Raw genomic sequence first — 26524 nt, forward strand, 5'->3', positions numbered from 1 at the left:
GGCGGAAGGTGTGGAGCGTTGCACACTGGGGCGTGCAGCACTGTCGCGTTTGAAAGGCTCCTTCCCTCCCTTCAGGGAAGGGCCATCGTTATAGGCTCTGCAAAAGAAAAAAACTTACCTGGACGCGAACAACAGCCGCAATCTGGCCGGATCAGCTGATGCACTGCAGCAGAGTGCCAGGCTGATCGATCGCGGGCACGAACCAGCAATAAAGCCTGAAAGACAGGGTTTTAAATTTTCCTCACTGACCTTGGCCACCTCGCCTTTAAGCATCGCCCCCGAAGCACCCGGCCTCCTGATGAACCCCTCCTGCAGCTGCCTGTGTTTTTGCTCGGCGATGCTGCAGGGAGCAGACCTCAAATTTAGGTCTGTGGTACTACCGGGCCGATGCGCACGGCGATGATATCATGATCTCCAGGCGAAGGAGATCGGGGTACAACGCCGAACCGCTGCCGCAAACCTCCCACCAAATATGGCGGAAGCTGATGTTATCGCCATGCCCGGTTTGGTACCAGGTTACCTGCACGTTATTCCTCCCCCCCCGACCTCCCCACCCCCGAAGGCGATAACAGGAGGTACTAAGAAGGCCAATTTCTAGGCCATAATGTTCAACTGTATCAGTTAATAATGGGGAAAAACAATTTACATAGCTCCATATATAAGAACATATTAGAATTATACAGCAAGTTGTTCAGCGTCTATAAAGAGGAAATAAGGTTATGACATTTTGGCTGTGTTAGAGTTCTGAACTCTTCATCATGAATGATAGATTCATCAAACATCTTTTCTTTCAACAGATGTTGATTGACCTGCTGCTTATTTCCAGCATTTTCTGTTTTTATTTCAGATTTCCAGCATTTGCATTTGTTTTTTTTTTCCTTTTTATTCTACATAGCTTTGCAAGTTCATTGTAGTTCAGTTTTAAAAATGTAGTTCATTTGTGAGTTGAAGAAAACATTCTTAAAACAAACAGAAGTAAAATGGAAGGAAAATATTCAATGTAACAGTTTCGCCCTTCCCCACCCCCAACCAAATGGAGCGTACGACACCGCTAGCCTTGTGGTATGATAAAGGTCCCCATAAATGAGGCTTAAGTTATACCCAGCCTTGTGACTGGACATGTTATTGTATCACATGGCTGACTGACAACTTCTAACATTTGTAATGTTTCCAATGGAAAAAAAATCTGTTTATTTTTGTACTTTTCACAGCCTGAGAAAATTGATTCAGACGCTCTTGAACTCGTGATGTTATACCTGTGAATCTATGATTTTTATTTCTGCAGCTATTCGCTCATACAAATGTTACTGGTTCAGGTTTTAACAAATCTAATTGAGTTTAGGAAGGCAATATTGACATAAGCTGTAGAAATCAAATATTTCTGCGAAACCCTGTCTGGATACATATCCCACTGTGAGGAGGAAACAGAAATATATTTCCAAGTAAAGAACTTTGGATGTTATCTAATTTCCTCACAAACAATATTTTTCATTGTGGGTAGAAATGATGACTTATAAATGACTCTTATTGCTTCAACTGATCGTTCCACAATCTGGTTGGAAATCTGACGTAGGTTTTGCACACGTTGACACTCGGCATCAAAGAACATCATCAGAGATGGCCATTGAATATGGAAAAAGTACAGTTAAATTTAAAAATTTTAATCTCATCAAAGCCATATTGTTGGACCACAGTGGGAAAATAAACAGCGTCAAAAAAAATTTTTGGGGTGATTGGGGAAAATGACAGAACTAACAATTTCCAACAAACATAAAAGAGAACCAACAGTGCAGCCTAGGAAACAGCATTTGAATTATGTGGGATCATGTCTTGATGTTCTGAAATTCTTAAAAGAACAGAGGTCTTGTTTATTCCACTCTGTTTATGTTTGTTTGTTACCTATTTTAAAATGGACTAGTTACTAATGACAAGGCAGTGCATACGGCGCAACGTCCCTATTGCGAAGGGTAGCATTGAGGACAACAGAGAATGACACAAAATCAACACTAAATAATGGTGCTGGTAACTTTGATGATGGCTTCATATTCCACTCACCCCCTCTCCTTATGAATGCGACACAAGCAGTATAAACTACTGCAAATGGGTGGGGGATATGAAGTGAAAGCAGAGAAGGGTGTGGAGCATAAACACCAGCATGGATCTGTCGGGCTGAATGGCCAGTTTCCGTGCTGTAAATACTTTGTAAAAATAATTCTGCAGCAACATGCAGACATCAAAAGTTCAATCCCCAGTGTTATGTTGGGCAGCCCCTCTTGGTGACAAAGTTGGCCTCCATCCTTACCTGAGCTCCTCCTTGGTTCTTCCAAGCAATAAAAGTTTGGAATATTGCTGGAGAGGGAGAGCTGCCAGCCTGAGGATTGTACTCTGGATACACCCACAGACCATACCTGAGAAAATAAATCATCATGTTTTTAATACACAAGGTGGCTCACCACCACCTTCTCAAGAGCAACTAGGGATGGGAAACAAATGCTGGCCTTGCTAGCGACATTCCTATCCCAAGCATGAATAATTTTTTTTTTACTTCCTGGATTGGAAGAGATTATTCCAGTCCACTTGCTGTGACACAAAAATAGAAATATTGATCAAACCATGCTCTGGACTAGATTTTCCGCCACAATCCCACCTGAAACCCGGACAGGATCGTGACAGGACAAAACGTGTTGCGAGGCCTAACATTGCCTCTCTGCCTGCATCTAAATTTCCATCTACCTAGCACTGCCGAAACTGCCCCTGATCATCCCTTCCCCATCTGTTGCATGCAAATAATGACAGGGTGGCTGATACGTCGTTACTATACAGTATAAATGCACACGAGGCCCATGCTTGAGAGGTCAGTCTGTGACCTGTCCTTTATTTCTTAGCACTCAAGTGATGAAGGTGGGTGGAGCTTCCCCTTTTATACCTGAAGGTCCAGGTTAGGAGTGTCTCCCACCTAGTGGTCATTGTTCTCACAGTGTACAACTTAGGTCAGATTATACATGGGTTACAATGCTGGTTGAATACATGACAGGGTGGCAAAATCCAGATTCCCGGTAGAACCTCTTGCTGGCCAACCCTGTTAGCTCTGCACGCCAGAACTGCCAGGAGAAGCTTGGATAGCAGCGGGAAGCCGCCAAAATATCGAGATGGAGGAAGAGGGCCTAGAAATGGGCCTAGAAGCTTCTTAATCAAATTTGGCTCCAAAGACTAACCTCTGTAGGCCTCGGTCTTGGCCGAGACCCAGAATAATTCAACTGGATTCTACTTTGGGACTCTTTTGCCCCTTTGAATCTTCTTCCATCTTATTTTGCTTAAATCAGCTGAATATCAATGAGCATTTAGAATTGATTTTTCACAGATTCTGATGGAGTAATTTTAGGAAGCCCGTGCCCTAACACAGAGGTTCACCCTCAAGGAGCACCTATCAGGGATTTGAGCACCTTCTCCCCACAATCTCCCACGCATTAAAAACTGGAAAATCATTGGGGTCACATGCTCAAATTTGTAAAGTGCACCAAATTCAGGTAAATTTAAGAGCCAGGGGTGTCAATTTATAAAAACACCCCCTCATAAGTTGTTATTATCTGTATGTCCACTTCCTGCAGAATTTACTATTTAGCTTTGGTTTGGGAGACCAAAGAATCAGGATTTCGTGTCTGGAACCAATTTTAAAATGAAAAAATGTGTGACTTATCTGCATCTAACTAGATCAACCAGAAGCTAAAATCTTACTGTGTCAGAATAAGTAAAGGGAACTCTCAATTATCCAACAATTTCTATTATGCACCAGGAATTCCCCCTCCACAATGGTACATGGTAAATAATAGAATGATTGGATAAATAGCACCACTTGCATTGTTGAAAGCACTGTGGCTTTAGAAAATTGATTCCATTATTTGATGTGCACAAAATTTTAGTTTATCATTCCTACTGAGGGAGGAATAATGCAGTTATTTAGGACGGCACACTTGTTGACTGCCTGCCACCCCTGCACCACTCCCCCATCCAACAGACCAATTGTTCTGAGCCGTTAGCCCTATCCAGTCAATGTATTTTCTACCTTGTGGTTCCTCTGCAGTAGAAATAGCTGTCAGTTAGTTTGCTTTAGGAATTACCTGAGGCAAGAGTGAGCTGTGTTCCTGCTGAAGGAGTCCAGTGGAGCCTGGGAAGATCCCCCTGGGGGCAGGTGATAAAAAAATCCATAACCGCTGGTGCACACTTCGTTATTCTGTTTGAAAGAAAACTTAAAAATCTTCATTAAATAGGTACCGAGCAATAAAACTCTCGTATTGACAATAGCTCATTTACACGTTGTCCATTTGTTCTAAAAGGCATTTCAAAAGTTGTTTCCAGAGATGATAGTATTTAGATGATGCCATGTAAATTCAGCTCCCCTTCACTGTTATATTTAATACCCTTTTACCCAGTCAGATGGCTCAGTGCATCAGTTCCATATTAGCATTAGAGTTTATTTTATTGGATAGGAGAATAAACCATACCCTCAGTAATATATTTAAAAGAAACTCAGGCAATTAAAGTTGCATTATTGCATTCTAATTTGTCTTGTGAGACTTTGCCAGCTTTGGAGACGGATGTACATGCAGTAATTGAACTGGTGACACAATAACGTCATCAGAGCACCTATCATATCCAACCATGAAAATGTTTAAACAAAACCAAACCCTGGAAAATAAGCAACACAGGTATTATATAATGCCTTACTGCAGTACTACTATGCTTGCCACACACAGTGCAAACTTAATGCCAGCTGTTAATGAGACAAAGTTTCAGCTGTGTTTTGGGGCCAGGTTATTCCTAACACAGCCAGAGACACAGGCTGCCCAAAAGCAACCCAATGTAGCAGCAACAACTCCATAATTGGGTACAGTTTTGGAATCCAAAAGGACATCAGTCTACTGGAAAAGGTCAAGAGAAGAGCAATAAGGATAATTCTAGTACTGAAACAGGATTGCACAACTAAATGTGTTCCGATTGAAGAAAAAACAACTGAGAAAGATCATAATCCAAGTCTTTAAATGATGAAAGGTGCAAATAATGTAGATGTAACTAAATTATTTAACTTGAGCTGTAACAGCATACAGCATACAGCATACAAGTACAAAATGGACTAGCCCCAAGTGAAACACAAGTTTTTTTTGTTCTTCACCATATTAAAAGCGCAGGCTGAGTACATTTGTTTCTCATCAGTTGGAGTTAATGCTGTCAATTAATTCATTTAAAATAGAGCTGGGCAGGGGAGTTAGTGGCACAGTGATAAAAACATGCTACCTTCACCTCTGGAATCTGGATCCAAATCCAGCTAAGACTGATGGTAAATTTTCCTCCTTGCTATTGTATAATTCCTACATGAAATTAGCTTCAATAATCCCAATCAGGTTTAAGTGGGCATGAGTGTACAGTATAAGAGATTCATGCAAATATGCACTAAAATTGGCAGTTTCACTTTGGGCAATATCTGGTGTGAACTATCACTGAAGAACCTTTGAAGTGTTGTTATTGTTATAATGTAGGGAAACACAGCAGTCAAGGTCCCACAAACAGCAACAAGATAAGTGACAAGATAATCCATTTTAATGATGTTGGTTGAGGGATAAATAATGGTCAGGAGAGATTTAGAGAGAACTCCCCTGCTCTTCTTCGAATAGTGCCATGGAATATTTTATGTCTGGCTGAGAAAGCAGACATAGCTTTGGTTTAATGTCTCATCTGAAAGACAACATCTCTGGTAATGCAGCACTCCCTCAGTACTGCACTGAAGTGTCAGTCTGGATTATGTGTTCAAGTCTCTGGAGTGGGGCTTGAACCCCATAACTTTCAGACTCAGAGGCGAGAGTCTATCAATAGGCCCAGAATGACACAATGCACATCTGTGCATGGGCCTGTATGCTGTGTTGGAGGGAAAATTACATCTAAAATCATAAAACGATATAGCACAGAAGGAGGCCATTTTGCCCATTGTGCCTGTGCTGGCTCTTTGAAAGAGCTATCCAATTAGTCTGACTCCTCCCTCTCTTTCCCCACAGTTCTGCAAATGTTTCCTTTTTTTAAATATATATCCAATTCCCTTTCGAAAGTTATTATTGAATTTGCTTCCACCACCTTTTCCACATTATAATAACTCACTGCATATTTTTTTTCTCATGTCGCCTCTGGTTCTTTTACCAATTACCTTAAATCTATGTCTTCTGGTTACCGACCCTCTGCCACGGGAAATAGTTTCTCCTTATTTACTCTATCAAAACCCTTCAAGATTTTCAACACCTCTATCAAAATGGGAGGAAGGAAATAATAACTCGTGAGCCAAACATACCTCAATGAAATTGGTGGGTGCTTGAATATAGAAACCAGCTGGAGACACTGATTCGATATTGGAGAGTCCGTCAGTGCCACTGATCCCAATCACTGTGTTATTCACTATTTTGTTCCCTTTCTCCTCACTGACCTCTGGAACAACACAAATATAACACCACTGTACAATCAATTCCTGTTAGGGCAGAAACCAAGCTTTACTCATTTGAATTCTTTAAACAAACATGTGCCACTATTTTCATAGGCCTCGATATTAACACACTTCCACCACCCATGATGGGCGGGAGAGGTTCTGGGGGGGAGGGGGGGGTTAAAGAGTTAAATACGGGGAATGCACCTCCAAGGAATGCGCTCTATTTTACGGCAGCAGGTAGCAGGGCATTCGAGTGTCCTGCCGTGGAAAGGAGCGACACTTCATTAACATATTTAAATCAGACTCTCACAGTGCAATTGGGAGCCCAATTTAAATTTGACTCTTGCTGCACAGGTTTCCCAGGGGTCGGGAAACCCACCAATGAGCTGCCGGCTCCATAAGGTAAGTGCCTTTTTAGGAATCCTTGTGGGCCAGGAGGAACAGCAGTGCTCCCACCCCATGCCCCTCAAGGAAATCTTCAACCTCCCCCAGCCTCAGTCACCAGCCTCCCCGATGGCTGACCTCTCTCCACCATCCTAATCATGGCCTTTTTCCTCCTCTCCCGATTGTCAGAAACCATCCCCAAGAGCCCCCAGCTGTGGCCTCCTGCCGCTGGTGTTTCAGTCCAGCTGCCAGCCAGGCTGTCAATTTGGCCGGCTGCCAGGCGGGAAATGGAAGTAAAACATTTTAATGAGGTCTTGCCATTACATTTTGCAGGAGCCCCATGTCGCCGGCCTTGACAGGTTCTTTGGCCATTTTCACCAAGTGGAATAGAAAAAGTCAATACTGAGCACTATTTCAAGCTAAACCACAAATGAAGGGCAGACAGTAACTGGTAAATGGCAAGTTCAGGACCATTGGCAGGGCTGCCAACAAAGAGCGATTAATACTGAAATGCACTTCCATGATGGTTAATGGAGTCAGTTAGATGGTGTGATGGAGAATTATAGGTTTCTATGGTCGGATGAGCCTTGTCTGCCATCTTTGTGAACAGCAAATGCAATGAAAGCACCAGCGCGTGTACTGCATTACAAAACTTCAATTGTAAACAAAATTATTTTATTGTGCTTCTGAAGGCGTTAGGTTAATAATTGAGTAGTGCAGTGAAAGACAACACATTCACTATATTGTGTGTGATGTTCATCATCTTTTTTCCTCACGTGCTCCTAGTTCACACCTTCTCTAAACACTTTCAGTGAGTAGGGATAAACGGGTCAGTTTCTGGTTGGCAAACAGTGACTAGTGGGGTGCCGCAGGGATCGGTGCTGGGGCCTCAACTATTTACAATCCATATTAATGACTTGGATGAAGAGACCGAGTGTAATGTAACCAAGTTTGCTGATGATACAAAGATTGGTGGGAAAGCAAATTGTGAGGAGGACACAAAAAATCTGCAAAGGGATAAAGAGAGACTAGGTGAGTGGGCAAAAATTTGGCAGATGGAGTATAATGTGGGAAAATGTGAGGCTATCTACTTTGGCAGAAAAAATAGAAAAGCAAATGATAATTTAAATGAAGAAAAATTCCAAAGTGCTGCACTACAGAAGGACTTGGGAGTCCTTGTGCATGAAACACAAAACGTTAGTATGCAGGTACAGCAAGTAATCAGGAAGGCAAATGGAATATTGGCCTTTATTGCAAGTGGAATAGAGTATAAAAGCAGAGAAGTCCTGCTACAACTGTACAGGGTATTGGTGAGGCCACACCTATAGGCGTAAGGTGTGCAGTTTTGGTCTCCGTATTTAAGGAAGGATATACTTGCCTTTGAGGCTGTTCAGAGAAGGTTCACTAGGTTGATTCTGGAGATGAGGGGGTTGACTTATGAAGATAGGTTAAGCCTATACTCATTGGAGTTCAGAAGAATAAGAGGTGAACTTATCGAAACATATAAGATAATGAGGGGGCTCGACAAGATGGATGCAGAGAGGATAATTCCACTCATAGGGGAAACTAAAACTAGGGGCATAGTCTCATAATAAGGTGCCGCCCATTTAAAACTGAGATGAGAAGGAATTTCTTCTCTCAGAGGGTTGTAAATCTATGGAATTCTCTGCCCCAGAGAGCTGTGGAGGTTGGGTCATTGAATAGATTTAAGGCGAAGATAGACAGATTTTTGAGCGATAAGGGATTAAAGTGTTATGGGGAGCGGGCAGGGAAGTGGAACTGAGTTAATGATCAGAACAGCCATGATCTTATTGAATGGCAGAGCAGGCTCGAGGGGCCAAATGGCCTATTCCTGCTCCTTTTTCTTATGATCTGTTCTGATGTTTCTTCATAGAAACATAGAAACATAGAAAATAGGTGCAGGAGTAGGCCATTCGGCCCGTCGAGCCTGCACCACTATTCAATAAGATCATGGCTAATCATTCACCTCAGTAACCTTCTCCTCCATATCCCCTGATCCCTTTAGCCGTAAGGGCAATATCCAACTCCCTCTTGAATATATCTAACGAACTGGCATCAACAACTCTCTGCGGAAGAGAATTCCACAGGTTAACAACTCTGAGTGAAGAAGTTTCTCCTCATCTCAGTCCTAAATGGCTTACCCCTTAACCTTAGACTGTGACCCCTGGTTCTGGACTCCCCCAACATCGGGAACATTCTACCTGCATCTAACCTGTCCAGTCCCGTCAGAATTTTATATGTTTCTATGAGATCCCCTCTGATTCTTTTAAACTCCAGTGAATACAGGCCCAGTCAATCCAATATGTCAGCCCTGCCATCCCGGAATTCAGTCTGGTGAATCTTCGCTGCAGTCCCTCAATAGCAAGAACGTCCTTCCTCAGATTAGGAGACCAAAACTGAACACAATATTCCAGGTGAGGCCTCACCAAGGCCCTGTACAGCTGCAGCAAAACCTCCCTGCTCCAATACTCAAATCCCCTAGCTATGAAGGCCAACATGCCATTTGCCGCCTTCACCGACTGCTGTATCTGTATGCCAACCTTCAATGACTGATGAACCATGACACCCAGGTCTCAGTGCACCTCCCTTTTTCCCAATCTGCCGCCATTCAGATAATATTCTGCCTTCATGTTTTTGCCACCAAAGTGGATAACGTCACATTTATCTACATTATACTGCATCTGCCATGCATTTGCCCACTCACCTAACGTGCCCAAATCACCCTGCACCCTCTTAGCACCCTCCTCACAGCTCACACCGCCACCCAGCTTAGTGTCATGTGCAAACTTGGAGATATTACTCTCAATTCCTTCATCTAAATCATTGATGTATATTGTAAAGAGCTGGGGTCCCAGCACTGAGCCCTGCGGTACCCCACTAGTCACTGCCTGCCATTCTGAAAAGGACCCATTTATCCTGACTCTCTGCTTCCTGTCTGCCAACCAGTTCTCTATCCACATCAATACATTAGCCCCAATACCATGTGCTTTAATTTTGCACACTAATCTCTTATGTGGGACCTTGTCAAAAGCCTTTTGAAAGTCCAAATACACCACATCCACTGGTTCTCCCTTGTCCACTCTACTGGTTACATCCTCAAAAAATTCTAGAAGATTTGTCAAGCATGATTTCCCTTTCATAAATCTATGCTGACTTGGACCGATCCTGTCACTGCTTTCCAAATGCGCTGCTATTTCATCTTTAGTAATTGATTCCAACATTTTCCCCGCTACTGATGTCAGGCTAACCGGACTATAATTCCCTGTTTTCTCTCTCCCTCCAGTCCATAGGAACCGAACCAGAGTTGATAGACTGTTGGAAATGATCACCAATGCATCCATTATTTCTAGGGCCACTTGTTTAAGTACTCTGGGATGCAGACTATCAGGCCCTCGGGATTTATCGGCCTTCAATCCCATCAATTTCGCAAACACAATTTCCTGGTTCCAGGTGCGTGGAGAGGCCAGCCGGTGCAGCTGCAGCAGGGAGGCAAAAAAGAGTAGAAAGAAATCGAAAGCCAAGGGGGTAAATGATTGGCTGGTGATTGGTGAGTAGTTTTTCTTTTTTTTTTATCAGTAAATAACCTTTTAACATTGTTGTTGCTCCATTAAGTTAATCCAAGGGTTAAGTCATGGCAGGCGAGCTCAGACACGTGTTATGCTCCTCCGGTACTATGTGGGAACTCAGGGACGCTTCCGGTGTCCCTGACGACTACGTGTGCGGGAAGTGCATCTGCCTGCAGATCCTGACAGACCGCATTGCGGTACTGGAGCTGCGGGTGGATTCATTCTGGAGCATCCACGATGCTGGGAATGATGTGAATAGCACGTTTAGCAAGTTGGTCACACCGCAGCCAGATAGGGAATGGGTGACCAACAGGAAGAGCAGTGCAAGGAAGGTAGAGCAGGGGTCCCCTGCGGTCATCCCCCTGCAAAACTGATACACCGCTTTGGGTATTGTTGAGGGGGATGACTCATCAGGGGAAGGCAGCAGCAGCCAAGTTCATGGCACCATGGGTGGCTCTGCTGCACAGGAGGGCAGGAAAAAGAGTGGGAGAGCAATACTGATAGGGGATTCAATTGTAAGGGGAATAGATAGGTGTTTCTGCGGCCGCAATCGAGACTCCAGGATGGTATGTTGCCTCCCTGTTGCAAGGTTCAAGGATGTTTCGGAGCGGGTGCTGGACATTCTGAAAAGGGAGGATGAACAGCCAATTGTCGTGGTGCATATAGGTACCAAAGATATAGGTAAAAAATGGGATGAGGTCCTACGAGACGAATTTAGGGAGATAGGAGCTAAATTAAAAAGTAGGACCTCAAAAGTAGTAATCTCAGGATTGCTACCAGTGCCACGTACTAGTCAGAGTAGGAATCGTAGGATAGCTCAGATGAATACATGGCTTGAGGAGTGGTGCAGAAGGGAGGGATTCAAATTCCTCGGACGTTGGAACCGAACGGTCTGCACCTGGGCAGGACCGGAACCAATGTCCAAGGGGGAGTGTTTGCTAGTGCTGTTGGGGAGGAGTTAAACTAATATGGCAGGGGGTTGGGATCCTAAACAGGGAGGCAGAGGGAAAAGATAGAAAGGAGAATAGTAAAAGTGGAGGGCAGAGAAACCCAAGGCAAAAATAAAAAGGGCCACATTACAGCAAATTTCTAAAGGAGCAAAGTGTGTTAAAAAGACAAGCCTGAAGGCTCTGTGCCTCAATGCGAGGAGTATTCGGAAGAAAGGTGGACGAATTAACTGTGCAGATAGTAGTTAATGGATATGATGTCGTTTGCATCACGGAGGCATGACTCCAGGGTGACCAAGGCTGGGAACTCAACATCCAGGGGTATTCAACATTTAGAAAGGATAGACAGAAAGGAAAGGAGGCGGGGTGGTGTTACTGGTTAAAGAGGAAATTAATGCAATAATAAGGAAGGACATTGGTTTGGATGTGGAATCGGTATGGGTGGAGCTACGGAATACCAAAGGGCAGAAAACGCTAGTGTGAGTTGTGTACAGACCACCAAACAGTAGTAGTGAGGGTGGGGACAGCATCAAACAAGAGATAAGGGATGTGTGCAATAAAGGTACAGCAGTTATCGTGGGCGACTTTAATTTACATATAGATTGGGCGAACCAAACTAGTAGCAATGCGGTGGAGGAGGATTTCCTGGAGTGTATTAGGGATGGTTTTCTAGACCAGTATATCGAGGAACCAACTAGAGAGCTGGCCATCCCAGACTGGGTGATGAGTAAAGAGAAGGGACGAATTAGCAATCTTGTTGTGCAAAGCCCCTTGGGGAAGCGTGACCATAATATGGTAGAATTCTTTATTAAGATGGAGAGTGACACGGTTAAATCAGAAACTAGGGTCCTGAACTTAACGAAAGCTAACTTCGACGGCATGCGGCGTGAATTGGCTAGATTAGACTGGCAAATGATACTTAAAGGGTTGACGGTGGATAGGCAATGCCAAACATTTATAGATCACATGGATGAATTTTAACAATTGTACATCCCTGTCTGGAGTAAAAATAAAACAGGTAAGGTGGTTCAACCGTGGCTAACAAGGGAAATTAAGGATAGTGTTAGATCCAAGGAAGAGACATATAAATTGGCCAGAAAAAGCAGCAAACCAGAGGACTGGGAGAAATTTAGAATTCAGCAGAGGAGGGCAAAGGGGTTAATTAGGAGGGGGAAAATAGAGTACGAGAGGAAGCTTTCCGGGAACATAAAAATGACTGCAAAAGCTTCTATAGATATGTGAAGAGAAAAAGATTAGTGAAGACAAACATAGGTCCCTTGCAGTCGAACTCAGGTGAATTTATAATGGGGAACAAAGAAATGGCAGACCAATTGAACAAATACTTTGGTTCTGTCTTCACAAAGGAAGACACAAATAGCCTTCCGGATGTACTAGGGGACCGAGAGTCTAGTGAGAAGGAGGAATTGAAGGATATCCTAATTTGTGGGAAATTGTGTTCGGGAAATTGATGGGATTGAAGGCTGATAAAACCCCGGGGCCTGATTGTCTGCATCGCAGAGTACTTAAGAAAGTGGCCCTAGAAATAGTGGATGCATTGGTGATCATTTTCCAACAGTCTATCGACTCTGGAGCAGTTCCTATGGACTGGAGGGTAGCTAATGTAACACCACTTTTTAAAAAAGGAGGGAGAGAGAAAATGGGCAATTATAGACCAGCTAGCCTGACATCAGGAGTGGGGAAAATGTTGGAATCAATTATTAAGGATGAAATAGCAGCGCATTTGGAAAGCAGTGACAGGATCGGTCCAAGTCAGCATGGATTTATGAAAGGGAAATCATGCTTGACAAATCTTCTGGAATTTTTTGAGGATGTAACTAGTTGAGTGGACAAGGGAGAACCAGTGGATGTGGTGTGTTTGGACTTTCGAAAGGCCTTTGACAAGTTCCCACATAAGAGATTGGTGTGCAAAATCAAAGCACATGGTTTTGGGGGTAATGTACTGGTGTGGATACAGAATTGGTTGGCAGACAGGAAGCAGAGCATTGGGATAAACGGATCCTTTTTAAAATAGGAGGCAGTGATTAGTGGAGTGCCGCAGGGCTCAGTGCTGGGACCCCAGCTCTTTACAATATACATCAATGATTTGGATGAAGGAATTGAGAGTAATATCTCCAAGTGTGCAGATGACACTAAACTGGGTGGCAGTGTGAGCTGTGAGGAGGGTGCTAAGATGGTGCAGGGTGACTTGGATGGGTTAGGTGAGTGGGCAAATGTATGGCAGATGTAATATAATGTGGATAAATGTGAGGTTATCCACTTTGGTGGCAAAAACACGAAGGCAGAATATTATCTGAATGGCGGCAGATTGGGAAAAGGGGAGGTGCAACGAGACCTGGGTGTCATGGTTCATCAGTCATTGAAAGTTGGCATGCAGGTATAGCAGGCGGTGAAGAAGGCAAATGGCATGTTGGCCTTTATAGCTAGGGGATTTGAGTATAGGAGCAGGGAGGTCTTACTGCAGTTGTACAGGGCCTTGGTGAGGCCTCACCTAGAATATTGTGTTCAGTTTTGGTCTCCTAATCTGAGGAAGGACGTTCTTACTATTGAAGGAGTCCAGCAAAGCTTCACCAGACTGATTCTAGGGATGGTTGGACTGACATATGAGGAGAGATTGGATCAACTGGGCCTTTATACACTGGAGTTTAGAAGGATGAGAAGGGATCTCATAGAAACGTATAAGATTCTGACGGGATGGGACAGGTTAGATGCGGGAAGAATGTTCCCGATGTTGGGGAAGTCCAGAACCAGGGGACACAGTCTTAGGATAAGGGGTAGGCCATTTAGGACTGAGATGAGGAGAAACTTCTTCACTCAGAGAGTTGTTAACCTGTGGAATTCCCTGCCGCAGCGAGTTTTTGATGTCAATGCATTGGATGTATTCAAGAGGGAGTTGGATATGGCCATTACGGCTAAAGGGATCAAGGTGTATGGAGAGAAAGCGGGAAAGGGATACTGAGATGAATGATCAGCCATGATCTTATTGAATGGTGGTGCAGGCTCGAAGGGCCAAATGGCCTACTCCTGCACCTAGTTTCTATGTTTCTGACTAATAAGGATTTCCTTCAGTTCCTCCTTCTCGCTTGACCCTTGGTCCCCTAGTATCTCCGGAACGTTATTTGTGTCTTCCTTCGTGAAGACAGAACCAAAGTATTTGTTCAATTGGTCTGCCATTTCTTTGTTCCCCATTATACATTCACCTGATCCTGACTGCAAAAGACCTACATTTGTCTTCATTAATCCTTTTCTCTTCACATATCTATAGAAGCTTTTGCAGTCAGTTTTTATGTTCCCAGCAAACTTCCTCTCATCCTCTATTTTCCCCCTCCTAATTAAACCCTTTGTCCTCCTCTGCTGAATTCTAAATTTCTTCCAGTCCTCAGGTTTGCTGCTTTTTCTGGCCAATTTATATGCCTCTTCCTTGGATTTAACACTATCCCTAATTTCCCTTGTTAGCCACGGTTGAGCCATCTTCCATGTTTTATTTTTACTCCAGACAGGGATGCACAATTGTTGAAGTTCATCCATGTACTCTTTAAATGTTTGGCATTGCCTATCCACCGTCAACCCTTTAAGTATCATTCACCAGTCTATTCTAGCCAATTCACGTCTCATACCATCGAAATTACCTTTCCTTAAGTTCAGGAACCTAGTCCCTGAATTAATTCTGTCACTCTCCATCTTAATAAAGAATTCTACCATATTATGGTCACTCTTCCCCAAGAGGCCTCACACAACAAGATTGCTAATTATTCCTTTCTCGTTACACATCACCCAGTCTAGGATGGCCAGCCCTCTAGTTGGTTCCTCGACATATTGATCTAGAAAACCGTCCCTAATACACTACAGGAAATCCTCCTTCACCGCATTGCTACCAGTTTGGTTAGCCCAATCTATATGTAGATTGGTCATCTAACTGTTGAAATCTATTTCTAGTACTGGAGGATTAGTGGTTAAAGAAGGGATAGGCTGTAGCATTGAAGGACCTGTCAATCAGCACCCTGAAGTGTGTCAGGCTCACAACAGGCATGTATACCAAAGCCCCTCACAGTTTGTTTCTGGTCTCCAAATCGAGCCAATTGTTCTTATTTGGAAGGCACTGCCTGTATGAATGGTGGAAGCAGATGCAATAGCAACTTTCAAAAGGGAACTGGAGAAATGCTTGAAGGGGAAAAAAATAGCAGGGCTATGGGGAAGTGGGATTAATTCGAACGGAGTGACTGCTGCCAACAAAACGAAAGCTAACCAGAAGCTACGCAGAAGAATTCTGTGCATAAATGTTAAAAACCAATGTAACTTTTAATTTTTACTATCTTCAGTTCGGCAGTAGATTACTTTGCCCCGACGCATAAATGTTAATTTTCCCCCTCGGCTCAGTTCGGCCAGAGCAATCTCTTTTCCCCACCCCCTCAGCTCCATTTTCTCTTGCTCGGCAGCGCATTCAACTTTAAATTTTTATTTTCTTCTCTTGATGCAGCTCAGTTCAGCAGTCGTGATCAAACTATTAATTTTTATTTTCTTCCAGTGTGGCAGCAATGATCTCATTTCCCCACTCCTTCCCCTCCTTTCTGTTTCGCCAATCTGTGCGAAGTCCGATGGAAACAACCAAAGAACCAATGGAACTGCACATGTACAACTACTTTACTTCATTGGCAGCAGTCGCGTCCTGATTGGAAAGCTCTACCAAAGAGCTGGCAGGGACACGATGGGCCGAATGGCCTCCTTCTATGCTGAAAGATTATATAGCCGGGATTTTGCTCACCTTGGCGGGTCCATGGCCGGTCGTGGCTCCGCTGTCGGTTCCATCCGGCTGCCTAAAATGAGTTTACACTGATAGGACTTGTTAAACATGCACAGCACCTTTCCCAGCCCAATTAGAGGGAGCAGGTCTGGTGATGTCATTCATGATGTGTCATCAGCCAGTTTCCTTAAAAGGGGCCATGGCCAAACATTTGACATTTGTGCTGTCAGTGTTCTACAGCATTGAAGTGCTGCAAATATTGACAACCACTGCACAGTGGTGCAGGGCTGCAGTCAGGTTCTCCCATGCTTATGGAGGGAGTCAGAGCATGCAGGGAGGTTCTCCTCCCTTCCCATGTGCAGAAGAGACCTCCCCAGGAGACCAACACAGTCTGGGTGCACATTGCACAGGAGCTCACAAGCAAGAATGTCGTCAGGAGCACCTGGGTGCAGTGGCACAAACCTTTCAATTATCTCATTAGATCATAAAAGATTAGTACAAAGCCACACTCACCTTCATTCTGCTGTGCCTCTCATCACATCCCCATCACTCTGCCTTCTCTACCCTACTCCTGCATGTTCTTACTCACACCAACTTACCTTGCACCTCCACCTATCTACATTATTACATCCCCATCTCACTAAGCACCCCTGACACTCACCCTCATCCTAGTGCCCCCACCTAGGCATCCTAGGCATCCCCACTGACACCTGGGAGTCTCTGGTCAAAGACCGCCCTAAGTGGAGGAAGTGCATCCGGGAGGGCATTGAGTGCCTCGTGTCTCGTCACCGAGAGCATGCAGAAAACAAGCGCAGGCAGCGGAAAGAATGTGCGGCAAACCTGTCCCACCCACCCCTTCCCTCAACGACTATCTGTCCCACCTGTGGCAGGGACTGTGGCTCTCGTATTGGACTGTTCAGCCACCTAAGGACTCATTTTAGAGTTCCGAGGGATTGCCTATGATGATGATGAGTGCAATCATACCAACTAATGACACACAAATGTAGCCACTTGGGTGTTTTATCCAATGTTCATGTAAAGTTTCTGTTAATGTGCTGTCAAACATTGAAACCTTTATTTTCAACACTTTCCATTCTTGGACAGATTTGTATGCACCTTTGGAAGTGGCTTAGTGAGTTGTAGTGAATGATGAGACATAACGGTACCCTCCACAATGGTGGTGAGTTTGAAAGGAATGGCTTGGGCATTGTAGGAATGCTTTATGGTGTTGATGTGGGGTGGAGCCAACCTGGTATAACATGTGGTAGCCAGGGGGTACAGCATCAAGTGAAGTAAATCTGGCCATAGTGAGGCCATCCCTAGCCTCTCCGGCAGCAATGTGTTTGGGTGTTGATGCCTTCCATTCTGTGATTGCGGAGAAGGTTGGTGTTGTTGATGCTGCTAGTGTGCCTGGTGCTGCTGTTGTTGGGGATGATCGGGTTCGGATTCTGAGGACCAAGGTGAGACAGTATAAAGGTCATCCATGTTGATGGAATAGATGGCAGGTAAACTAGAGATGAGAGAAGCATTCTGTCAATGGTGAGAGCGTTCTTCCAATGAGGTGAGAGTGGATGAAGAGTGGCAAGCCGGCATAATCTGTGCTGGAAATGGACTGAGAAAGAGTTTGTGGATGAGGAAAGTGATGATCTGTCAGGTGGGAGCTTTTACTGTACATTTGAAGCTGTCAAGTAATCAGCTGGAGCAATGGCCACTGAACTCCCACCTCAGGTTGACAGACATGGTCCCTGAACAGCGCAGTTCCCGTGGTCATAAAGTTAAAATTAAAAAGTAAGTTAGTGAGATTATAATGAGTTTAATTGGGGCCCCCGCTGCTGCCCAACAGGTCTGCTCAGCACTGACAGACCTAACATTGGGAAAAGTGTGTGGCGACGTGTTCCCAACCCGCTGTCAAAAAAAAGCATTCCCACCTGACCCGCCACCAATCCCGCTCGCTAACACACCGGAAAATTCTGGCCATACTGTGGAATTTACACCCACCCATTAAATTTTGGTTTGCCTAATCTGTAATGTGCACTCTCTCCTACTAGGAGCACAGCCACCTACCCAAGTATGGTGTTCCTGGGGTCAAAGCCAAAGCATGCGCAGAAATATTCCTAGAGTTTAACTAACTAACACCACTCAGTTTACCAGAGCTTACCATTGCTTGTCCAATTTGGACGTACTTCTCATTGAGGAACTGGCTTGCCGGGTTCACTGGACAAGGTGTATAATAAGTTATTATAGAAGTAAAAATGAAACAAACAGAAAAAGATGATCTGAATATGCAAATTGAGTTTTCGCAATCTTTTGCACTTGTTTAAAAAAAATCATCACGCTAGAAGCCAACCCTGACCACAACAGTGGTCATGTCGCCAGGTGAATTAATCACCACAGGGAGTTTCCGCTAATTGCGCTCGTTTGCAAGCCTTCAAACAGACTCTACAAATTAAGCTGTATCTTTTGGGCGCAAGAACATCAATAGAAATGTTTTAAAAGCTTTTGAATATATATAGTTTTTAATTTACTAAGAAAGTGACTACTGTATCCCAATATAACCAGCAAATGGTTCTGTATAAAGTCACATTCAGTAATTTAAAATGGGTGGTGGATTGATACTGTGATTAAAATGCTTTTTTTTTGAGGTAAACATTTTTAGCTGTATTGATCAAACTGCACCAAGTTACCATTATTAAATTTATCAAGGAATATTTTAAATTTGTTTTTAAAAACTAAGTTATATAACATAGCCCAAATGCGCTGGTTCATGGCAGATTTTGTGTTTGGCGATATGAAAATGAGTTTGAGTGGAAATTTGACAATAAAAAAACACTTTTCAAAACGGGTGCAATTTTCGGAGTAATTTGCGCCGGAATCGCCATTGCACCCAAAGTGGAAACTCTACCCTTTATCAATAACATATGGGGCTGAAAATCTGGTGGATGAGAAGAGTATAGAGTGAACGGATTACACATTGGGATTCAGAAATTGGCCCAGATCCTGGACCCACAACATTTCTGCCCATTTAAGTTCTGTTTAAGGAACAGCCAAGTCTTCTTCCCACTCCACCGCCTCCCCCCACCCCCGCCCAATCTCACCCCACGGCAATGTATTTGGCACAAGTTTGATAGAGTGCCATTACACATTTGCAAGGCCCAATGAAACTTAAAGGGGGCCGAAATTGCCCCTTTTTTTAAGAGCAGTTACCAGTAATGGGGCGTGAAATGAGTTTGCATCCAGTCATGGCAGACTGTCCGACGATCGGGACATTGCCCTCTTGATATTTTGAAGTGCAGAACCTGACCGCCCCGCTCCTATGTGAACGACGGTAGTGACGTCATAACAGCGCCCGCCTGGTCCCTGCCCGGAAGCAATGTTGCCCTCAAAACATCTTTCCACAGCTTGACGGTGCCCCCGACAGCTTCGGGGAACCTGCAAGTGGCTGGGCAGTGCATCTGCCGTTAAAGAGGGCAGCCGCGGACGCCATTTGAATGTAGTTGTCGGCTGACTTTGTGATTGGCCCAACAATGGCGGCCACGGGTTCGGCCGAAGCCCTCACTGATGGCCCAGTGGGCGCCAAGTAGCCTCACAATGTCGCTCCCCTTTAAGTGAAGGGGAGGGACATAGCGAAATGTCAGCGCGAAATGACACGTCTGCATCAAGCGGATGTGCTCAGCGCAGAGCTGACGACACCGCCCGCCTGTCTTACCGCCACTGCAAACCTCCCACCAAAGTTAGCGGGAGTCGTTCATCTCGCCGCGCCCGGTCGGTAAGTGGTTAGCATCCAGTTATCACCCCCCCCACCCCCGGAGGTGATAACGGGAGGCACTAAGGAGGCCAATTTCTAGGCCCAAGTATTCGCACCAGAAAACTAAGGAGGAAGGGAGAAGGAAGATTTTTGGACTGTGGGATGCTTCAGCACAAGTGACTATAGAGGTAGAGAATAGAACATAATTTAAAAGGAAACATAATTTAATTATTTGAAAAAGAATTAAATAAAAAGATCTGGGGGAGGTGGGGGTGGAAATCGGGTACAGGAGAGGGCCTGAATGGCCTCCTCCAGTGCTGTAATTTATCTCTTTCTATGAAAGCTCTCCTTTATTGAGTCTGAGTCGAGAGAGTTTTTTAAAATTTATTCCTAGGATGCAGGCACCATTGGCAAGGCCAGCATTTATTGCCCATCCCTAATTGCCCTTGAGAAGGTGGTGGTGAGCCATCTTATTGAACTGCTGCAGTCCGTGATACATCTTTGTAGCAGTTTGGTACAACTGAGTGGCTTGTTCGGACATTTCAGAGTGCAGTTAAGAGTGGTTTAGAAATGTTGGTGCTGAGCTGAGTTTAGGATGATGTGAGAAATGCCCCAAACACTGGCCTTTGTGAAATCTCTCGTTTCCATGATGGCTAGTTTTGTGTGTAATGTCCAAGTACAGATCAGCTCTCACTGAGGCTCTCAGTTCATTGTCACTTTCACACAGAACCTGAGTCTAAACCAGGGTCCAGGGAGATAGGAGGAAGATGTGGCCTGTCAAAAGTGGCATACACTGTGGAGCCTGACTGCACCTTGTGTAGTGCAGGGGGATATTGGCTATAGTTACAGGGTGAATATCAGCAGGTTATAGGGTTACTACTAGTTAGAGATAGGATATCGGAGGTGGCGTTACATCTATTTCTACCAGTTACACATAGACTATCAGTGAATTATTGCATTATGGTTGGTTGTAAGAGAAATCAAAATATTAGCAGTATTATGTTATTGATGCAATTTCAGTGAGTTACTATTGGTTACTAGTGGAACCAAAATTCCTCCCACCAGTTTCTCCCCTGTGAATCCCATCCCCCACCTGCCATTTCCCCCTCTTCCCCACCCTCGGTTTCCCCTCTTCCCGGCCCTCGGATTCCCCTCTTCCCCACCCTCGGTTTCCCCTCTTCCCCACCCTCGGTTTCCCCTCTTCCCCACCCTCGGTTTCCCCTCTTCCCGGCCCTCGGTTTCCCCTCTTCCCGGCCCTCGGTTTCCCCTCTTCCCGGCCCTCGGTTTCCCCTCTTCCCGGCCCTCGGTTTCCCCTCTTCCCCACCCTCGGTTTCCCCTCTTCCCCACCCTCGGTTTCCCCTCTTCCCCACCCTCGGTTTCCCCTCTTCCCGGCCCTCGGTTTCCCCTCTTCCCGGCCCTCGGTTTCCCCTCTTCCCCACCCTCGGTTTCCCCTCTTCCCCGGCCCTCGGTTTCCCCTCTTCCCGGCCCTCGGATTCCCCTCTTCCCCGCCCTCGGTTTCCCCTCTTCCCCACCCTCGGTTTCCCCTCTTCCCCGGCCCTCGGTTTCCCCTCTGCCCGGCCCTCGGTTTCCCCCCTGCCCCGCCCTCGGTTTCCCCTCTTCCCCACCCTCGGATTCCCCTCTTCCCCGCCCTCGGATTCCCCTCTTCCCGGCCCTCGGTTTCCCCTCTTCCCGGCCCTCGGTTTCCCCTCTTCCCCACCCTCGGTTTCCCCTCTTCCCCGGCCCTCGGTTTCCCCTCTGCCCGGCCCTCGGTTTCCCCTCTTCCCCACCCTCGGTTTCCCCTATTCCCCGGCCCTCGGTTTCCCCTCTGCCCGGCCCTCGGTTTCCCCTCTGCCCGGCCCTCGGTTTCCCCTCTTCCCCACCCTCGGATTCCCCTCTTCCCCGCCCTCGGTTTCCCCTCTTCCCCGCCCTCGGTTTCCCCTCTTCCCCGCCCTCGGTTTCCCCTCTTCCCCACCCTCGGTTTCCCCTCTTCCCCGGCCCTCGGTTTCCCCTCTGCCCGGCCCTCGGTTTCCCCTCTTTGCCTGCTTGCACGTTTCCTGTTTCTCAGAACTTTTTACACAACAGCTGTTGGCGCGAACCCATGAGCAAAGATACATGATCAGCTGACACATGGCCAGACATCACATGATCAAACCTCCAGGAAGATCTCCAACTTGAGTTGGCAACACAACACATCACACATGCGCTGGCAGAGCAGGACTCCTGAAAATTCGGACCCTGTGTCTCAAAGATCACACACCATTTACATTGCTCTTATTAAAGAAGAAAACAATACTACAAATAAGTACCATCTCTGATAATGGTTTATCTCTGTTAATTGTTTGCCTATAGACTATCTCTTGAGATAATGAGACCTCATATAAAGCTTGTCCATCTCCCATCATTGGAATCAGATTTTACAGCTCTCGGATAAAAACTGGAAAATAAACCCTGGCCTCGGGCAGTTTCTAAAGAGATTGATAAATACTGATCTCAGTGCTGTAAGATAGACACATTGCAAATGGATCTTCTTCCTTCACTCAGCTGTGTCTGTTCCAGGTTATGCCTCTGCTAATAACTAGAAATACAGCTGTGTAAATGGGAGCAATTAAAAAATATAAAAACAAGTAATGAAATCCCTTCAGACCAGGGAGATACTCTATGAATATGTTCCCATCAGTAGCCGTCCCCTTTAATAATGACATTGGATTAAGTACCCACTCTGTAAGTCCATGTTGTGAGTTTTTTCGAATAGTTCCAAAGTGAAGTTAAAACAAGAAAGCTAGAAGCTGAAACAAATGGCTTATTAACTGTTTGGATGGTATCAAAGATAACGTGAGCAGAATAACTGACTGATGGTTGTGCATCAGTCATTCAGCACTGCAACATCAGCTACATGCTCCATTCATCAGACTGTACATCAAGCTCTGAATCTCCTGACTGTCCTGTATCACCATCTGACTGATACTCCCAATTATGTTTGAAGTGCATAATGTAACTAACTTACTGAGCAGGATGCCATGGCCTAAAATGTTAAACAGCACATTCTTCTCCACTCTCAGATCGGATATGCTGTTCAGACCAATCCCTCTGCCAAATGAATCCCATATGGAGCATCCACGGATATATGAATCTGTAGGAGAAAAGAGTGACGCTATTCATTGCTTAATAGTGGACCATTGCGGTGGGGTGGCGGGGAGTAACTACAGCTGTTGTCCGGAGTTTAAGCCCCAGTCAAGTCTCGTCAAATCTGCCAGTCACGGGCACATTGAGTTTTATTTAATCTCAGGTGGATCAGTTAGTCGTGTACTTCTCTTCAGGGAGGAGGGGCCCAGAAAAGGAACTCCCGACTCTTCTGTAAAATCCCAAACACATTGGCACAAAAGCATGACTGAAACACATTCAAATAAAGGCATTCATGTTAATTTAGCTGCGAAGAATTATTTTGTAAATAAGCAATTTACTACGCACACCGACACATAAAGAATTAAAACAAATTTCACTCAATGTAGGTATCAAGAGATAAAAGAGCATCAGGTAAAAGGAATGCATTAGAGAACTAACCTCAGCTTGAATTTTTATTTCAACTCAAACTGATCCCCAGTCTGTTGAACTTGAAGCCACTCCAATCACCAAAGTCACATGCATTTGTATTTAACTAATAAAAACTTTAAACCTGCAGTCCCAGAACTTGCAAACATTTTCTGTTCTGTTTTGTTATAAAATGTATATATCTATATATATATTCTTATGCCAATGATTGGAAAAACTGTTCTGAAGGCTGATTTCAAATCCACATGAACATTGTTGAACTTGTTGGGAACAGCATGGGACTGACACTAATTTCCCCTCCCACCTCGTGCAATCTAAATAATAATGTCGTCATGGGGATTGGCTGCACTGAAGGTTTCAAGGATCAGTGATAATGTTTGAGTGTGGTCCTTGTTTTAAAATGCACTGGGGTGCTGTACTGGCAGGTCCAGGAATGTTTCAACCAGCCGTGTGAAGGTCAAGATCAAATGCAGGTTTCTGGTACAACATCTCGTGCAAATAGAGGCACTGTTCACGTATCTAGGTCCCTGTACAATCGATATATGTTTGCACAGGAAGTGCGCACTTTTCACGCAAAATATTTGCAATGCCATTGTGCCACCCAGTCAGCTCTCCTTGTTGCAGCAAGATTATTTATAAACAGTTTCATGGAAGTAATTTAGTTTGCATTTAAGAGACCAGCACTGGCTATCATTTTGTATGCACTGTGCAACATGTGTACACACACTTCAGGATCACAAATGTGTGTGTATTTCACCCATACCATCGTTGTTCTAAACATAGTCTACACGAGACTATGTTACTGAAACACAGTGCATTATTTTTCAGTAAAGCCCTCGCTCTTTATTGGATGGCCCAATTTATAACCACCTCTGCTTTGTGTCATGATTAGCAGATATATGCAAATTAATACTTTCTACTCCATTCGGAGATCACCTTGTACAAAAAGTAGGTACTGTATAACATTCATTGGGGCCAGAGTGGTCTCCTGGACTAGTTTTGATCATCTAAAGCGGATCAGAGAGGAATTTTCCAGATACTTTGGGTTCCCACAGTGGCCTGGATTTTTTGCCTCTCTCAGGAGATCACATGGTTTTGACTGGAGGGGGCTCTATATATTGTGATACACAAGCCATCACAATGTGTGGAACAGGCTGAATAGAGGAGAGGGCCTTTTCTTGTCAGTCATTGTTCGTATTATCAGAAATAGCCTGACCTTCCATCCTGTATGTACAAATGAACAAATGACCACTTATCCAGTTTAAAGCCGATGCATTAACAGCGACTTGTATACAAGCTATACAATGCCAGATAGCTAGCGATACCCTGTCAACTGTATGTGTACAGGGATTGATACAACACCATAAATTAACTGATGCAGCTCAACGGCATGATAGGGGAATTCTGCATGGTCCGATTCCTGGCCCAGAGCCTTTCTTGACAGGAGCTTGGATCTGAGAATCGGGTGCGAAAATCAGAGTACCTGATTCACACCACATCCTACTAATTCAATTTAATGGCTGGAGAATCAGGAGCACTGCTGTGTGGTAGGTGTGCTGACCTTCCCATCCCATTCTCGGATCCGTGCTCCCAAAACGCTGCGCTCAACACCCAGAACACAAACTTGTGGGTGTGGAGCGCAGCATGTTGGGAGCACAGTACAGAGAATGGTTTACCCTCGTATCTCGATTATATATAAAATACCACATTTACTACAGTAACCCGTCAAATCTCTAGGGGCTTCGAGAGGGCAATAATAATGTGCTGTAGATTTTCTGTAACAAAAGAAAAATCTACACAGTTCGCCACAATTTACAATCCATCAGGCATTTGAATATACCTCAACTACACAGCATCTGGGACAGATAACCTGACAAAGATCTGGTGCACATGTGATTCTGCAGAACCTTTTTTGCCCCCACCTATTCATTATTGGATGCAGGCCTAGAACAACTGGTGAAATATGCATAGACAAATGACAGACAGCAGCAAAACTGCACAACTCTGATCAGCGTTGCTCCTTTATAATGCTGGCACCAGCGGTCATTTTCCCGGCTTCACTGCAGGATCAGTGCTTCACCATGTGATAAATATCTATGTGAAAGATGCTTTCCACCCGAATTGTTTCCCTCAGAACAGAAGTCACCGCCACGAATATTCAGTCCTGCTCGGGGATTACAGGAGAGCCCCTGTGACTGCATGACCTGCTCTTTAAGTTTTGACATCTGAGAAAGAAATGCTGGTTGCCACGGTGACATCACGCACAAACCGGGCAGGTTGCAGGGCGAGCAGCGATAGAATGGATCAAACTATCCATTGGAACAACTTCAAAACAAAATAGTTTGAGTCACTATTGTTGCTGGCACTGCTCGTATTAGTAGCGAGTGCCAGTTTCAACAAAAAAAAACATATGCAGGGACTTCTATTTTATTTGTAATTAAGATGGAAAAGAAAAGCATGAGTACTATTATGTGGCATAGGTCATTCAAATGGTACCAGTACGAACCCAACAGAATGCATGGTGACTCGGCAGAGAGGCATAGAATGGTTACAGCACAAAAGGCCATTCGGCTCGTTGAGCCTGTGCCAGCTCTCTGCAAGAACACCTCAGCTGGGCCAGTCAGACTGCTACATATCCAGGGAGCAGATTTGTGCCTGCGATACCCCATGTGGAGGGTTTGTGATCTGAATTCTGCTACTCTGGACACAATTTCTGACCTTTATTCACCCTTGCATAAAAAAATAGAGTTGCATGCCCGCACCATTTGCTCCAATCTAGAGAGGATGCATCTTTAAAAATATGCTACGGTTCTACCAAACATCACATGCCCAAAGTTTACAGGGAAGTATACAGTGGCCATAAGTGTTACTCACATTAAAGAATTCCAGGACTTGAACGGACAGAAATCTGATGCCTTCACATAAAAAAATACTTTTGCCTAAAATCACTTGAGGCTCAGCAGGTAAACAGTGTGCTAAATAGTGTCTCAATCCCCGTGGGCTGAGGGGTTGGGGTGGAGGGGGCTGGGGGAAGGAGGGAGAGGGGGGTGAGGGGAGGGGGTGTTGGGGAGGGGAGGGGAGAGGAGA

General features: G+C 44.8%; 1 protein-coding gene across 1 annotated transcript in view; it reads right to left on the reverse strand.

Annotated features, from left to right (window-relative positions):
• The window catches only part of LOC139266646 (fibrocystin-like), a 630313-nt gene that overhangs the window by 310864 nt on the left and 292925 nt on the right, over positions 1 to 26524 (reverse strand). Inside the window, 4 exon segments of the mRNA XM_070884234.1 lie at positions 2303 to 2408; positions 4119 to 4231; positions 6335 to 6468; positions 22893 to 23018. Of these exon segments, the coding sequence (XP_070740335.1) occupies positions 2303 to 2408; positions 4119 to 4231; positions 6335 to 6468; positions 22893 to 23018 (479 nt within the window).

Source organism: Pristiophorus japonicus, chromosome 7 (assembly GCF_044704955.1).
Source record: "Pristiophorus japonicus isolate sPriJap1 chromosome 7, sPriJap1.hap1, whole genome shotgun sequence".
NCBI classification, from domain to species: Eukaryota; Metazoa; Chordata; class Chondrichthyes; family Pristiophoridae; genus Pristiophorus; species Pristiophorus japonicus.